The sequence below is a fragment of the Triticum dicoccoides genome, chromosome 7A, assembly GCF_002162155.2.
Source record: "Triticum dicoccoides isolate Atlit2015 ecotype Zavitan chromosome 7A, WEW_v2.0, whole genome shotgun sequence".
NCBI classification, from domain to species: Eukaryota; Viridiplantae; Streptophyta; class Magnoliopsida; order Poales; family Poaceae; genus Triticum; species Triticum dicoccoides.
In genome coordinates, this window is record NC_041392.1 from 43521355 (window position 1) to 43524794 (window position 3440).

The 3440-nt window shown below is 49.9% G+C and overlaps 1 protein-coding gene across 1 annotated transcript; it reads left to right on the forward strand.

Moving 5' to 3' along the window:
• The first annotated feature begins 794 nt into the window (after nucleotides 1-794).
• On the forward strand, nucleotides 795-3140 carry LOC119331416 (geraniol 8-hydroxylase-like). Its single transcript, XM_037604565.1, has 2 exons — nucleotides 795-1821; nucleotides 2161-3140. Exons 1-2 carry the CDS (start codon nucleotides 901-903, stop codon nucleotides 2782-2784), a joined length of 1545 nt encoding a protein of 514 aa, XP_037460462.1. The 5' UTR covers nucleotides 795-900; the 3' UTR covers nucleotides 2785-3140.
• Nucleotides 3141-3440: the final 300 nt, after the last annotated feature.

Sequence of the window (3440 nt, forward strand, 5' to 3'; positions counted from 1 at the left end):
TTTGAAAGTTCCAAACATGTTTAAAAAACCATGAACAATTTTTTAAGAATTTGGTATTTGAAGTAAAACTTCTTAACTTTTAAAAAATTCAAAACATTTTAAAAAGTCATTAGTGTTTCTAAAACCATGATCTTTTTTAAATGAACAAGAGAAGAAAACAAAAGAAAAAGAAACCAGAAAACCAAGAAAAATCGAGATAGAGACCTGAATAAATTAGAAGCAAAGGAGAATGGGTTGACTGGCAATGTATAGGTCAGCCCATACGAGCGCCCCTTGTGCGTCAAATAGGAGCCACATGAAAATCATGGCATTGTGAAGAGCCATGACAGAGGTCTTTACGTCTTCCTCAATGTCTAACTCCGCTCACCTCAAAGGTCATCCTTCCGCGTCCGCGGCCATTATTAGGCTAGCCATAGTGGGGTAACTTAGGTAGTAACTTAACACACCTCAAGATAATTTTATTTATGTGACAAGTATTTAATAAGATGAGAGGTGTTTGAAGTAACATAAATATATTACTGTAACATAGCGCTTCCCGAGGTAAAATGAGTCTATAAGACAATAAATAAAACAATCTATGACACTGCTACTATAATATTTTGCACTATGGAGATAGTAACTTAGACTAGTGTCATAGACTTGATAAAAAAAAGTGGCGTGCACACTTGGTGTCAAATGAATTTGTGGGCTAGCATGGCTAATTGGCTATAATAATCTAGGGATTTCCATTGGCCGGCAACACAATCCCAATAGGATTAGGAACCGCCAGGATTACCTTGGCCACACCACAAACAAAACCAGTGGCCAATATAGAGGGGCACCTAATCACGCAACCATACGCGTGCTAAATTCACTGTGACACTGTTCACTATTTTCATACACTAGCGAAGCTCTTTGTCAATGGCTTCTCTTCTTCCATGGCTGCCATGGCTCGTCGTTCCCCTCCTATTCTTCTATCTACTCGACCTCCTTGCGCAGGCACGCCGTCGCGGTCTTCCTCCAGGCCCCCGCCCGCTACCGCTCATCGGGAGCCTCCACCTCCTGGGCGACCAGCCGCACCGCTCCCTCGCCCGCCTCGCAAGGACCCACGGCCCGCTCATGTCGCTCCGCCTGGGCGCGGTCACCACGGTGGTCGTCTCCTCCCCGGACGCCGCCCGCGAGTTCCTCCAGAAGCACGACGCCGTCTTCGCCACCCGGGCCGTGCAGGACGCGGTCGGCGCGCACGCCAGGAGCTCCGTGGCCTGGCTGCCCCACGCGCCGCGGTGGCGCTCGCTCCGCCGGATCATGGCCACGGAGCTGTTCGCGCCGCACCGGCTCGACGCGCTCCAGCGCCTCCGGGCCGAGAAGGTGCGGGAGCTCGCGGCGCACGTGGCCCGGCTGGCTCGCGACGGCGCGGCCGTGGACGTCGGCCGCGTGGCGTTCGCGACCAGCCTGAACCTACTGTCTCGCACCGTGTTCTCGACGGACGTGACCAGCCTCGACGACCACGGAGGGTCCAAGGGGTTCCAGGTGCTGGTGGCGGAGATCATGGAGGTGGCCGGCAGCCCGAACGTGTCGGACTTCTTCCCCGCGCTCGCGGCGGCCGACCTGCAGGGCCTGCGCCGGCAGTTAGCGCGGCTGTTCGCGCGTCTGCACCTGGTGTTCGACAAGGAGGTGGACCAGAGACTGGGCCGCCGCGCGCGCGACGCCGCCGGCGAGCCCAGGAAGAAGACCGACGACAACGACGGCGGCGACTTCCTGGACGTGCTGCTGGATGTGGCGGAGCGGGACGACGGCCAGGCCGCGCTGCTGGATCGCGACACGCTCCGGTCGCTGTTCTCGGTAAGTAACACATCATACCCATGTGCGTAAGGTTCCTTTGGTCGCTGTCTAGCAAGTTGCGATAAACAAATTACGCTCTACGACATCCGAAAGTGTGGTTCAAACTTATTTTTACGGCCGGGGCAAATCTTGTAGGAAGATTGTTATTTTTACCAGCATGCATGTATATCCATTTGGAAAAAATGGTCGTGGTTGAATATATGACCAAAAGTATAGCTTATCAAAATATTTATTTTGCCCATTCACGGTACAAATCGGGGTGCAGATTAGCGTCACTGCATCCTGATAATATTTATGATAATACTGATTGTTTCACAACACATCTATATGTCTTATTAGGACCTGTTTGCTGCTGGCAGTGACACAACCTCCAGCACAATAGAATGGGCTATGGCGGAGCTTCTTCAAAACCCATCATCAATGGCCAAAGTGCACGACGAACTTGCAAGAGTCATCGGCTCAGAGAGAGACATCGAAGAACCTGACATCGACAAGTTGCCCTACCTCCAAGCTGTGATCAAAGAAACCTTCCGGCTGCACCCTCCCGCTCCATTGCTGCTACCGCGCCAAGCTCAGACGACCATAAGAATCGCGGGTTACACAATACCCAAAGGCGCACGTGTGTTGGTGAACGTGTGGGCGATGGGGCGGGACGAGGCTATCTGGTCTGAGCCTGAGAAGTTCATGCCGGAGAGGTTTCTCGGGAGGGCGGTAGACTATAGAGGCAGAGACTTTGAGCTGATCCCATTTGGTGCTGGGCGCCGGATGTGCCCAGGGATGCCGCTAGCGATCAGGATGGTGCATCTAGTTCTCGGGTCGTTGTTGCATCGGTTCGAGTGGAGGCTCCCGACGGAGGTGGAGAGGAGTGGGATTGATATGCGTGAGAAGTTTGGGGTGACACTCACGAAGGCCGTGCCTCTCCGTGCTATTGTTACACCAATGTTAGTGGATGACAACCGTTGATGATAACAATTGCTTTGCTTCTTCTTGTGCAAAATGTAGCACACACCATTGGACCGGATACTGAATATGTGTATCTTTATGTTCTATGGGCTCATGAGTCTTGTAGAGAATCCTTATGTGTCAGGGTGTCGTGTTAGTCCGTCGGTGCTTATAAACCTTGTTTAGCTAAGTGGTCTTGCCTGTTTGTTTGGATTTTAGCCCGGTTTTCCGTTAATTAATTGAGCCGTCTCTTGTACCATTTCTCTCTACCCAATGAATATGGGTAGATAGACCTGACGGTCCCGTCAGTTTGGGGTGTGTTGTGATGGTCTTTGGTTGATTTTTCGTTAATTATATGTTCAATTTTTTCTCCTTAATTAATAGATTGAGGCATGTTGAAATCCGGTTCAAAAGATATCGGTGATACCATGTGGTGGTGATTATATTTCCTTTTTAACTCTTGTTTTGCACTTTGTTTATCACGTGAAATGCGAAGCTCATGTATGATTTTTTGAGCTAAAACCACATCACTTATTTCCAAACGGAGGGAGTATTTGTTTCTTGTAGGACTTTGAATTCACTATAGTGAAAAACCAATGGCGCACCAACACAGTTTTGGGGTTAATTTTGCATTGTGTTATGAAAAGAGGGTTATTCTGTATTCTTGTTATTTTTTC

Bases quoted from the DNA above. Each gene is read 5' to 3' on its own strand.
- LOC119331416 (XM_037604565.1), top strand. From the start codon at position 901: ATGGCTTCTCTTCTTCCATGGCTGCCATGGCTCGTCGTTCCCCTCCTA. The intron at 1,822-2,160 runs GTAAGTAACACA...ATGTCTTATTAG, and splicing joins CGCTCCGGTCGCTGTTCTCG to GACCTGTTTGCTGCTGGCAG.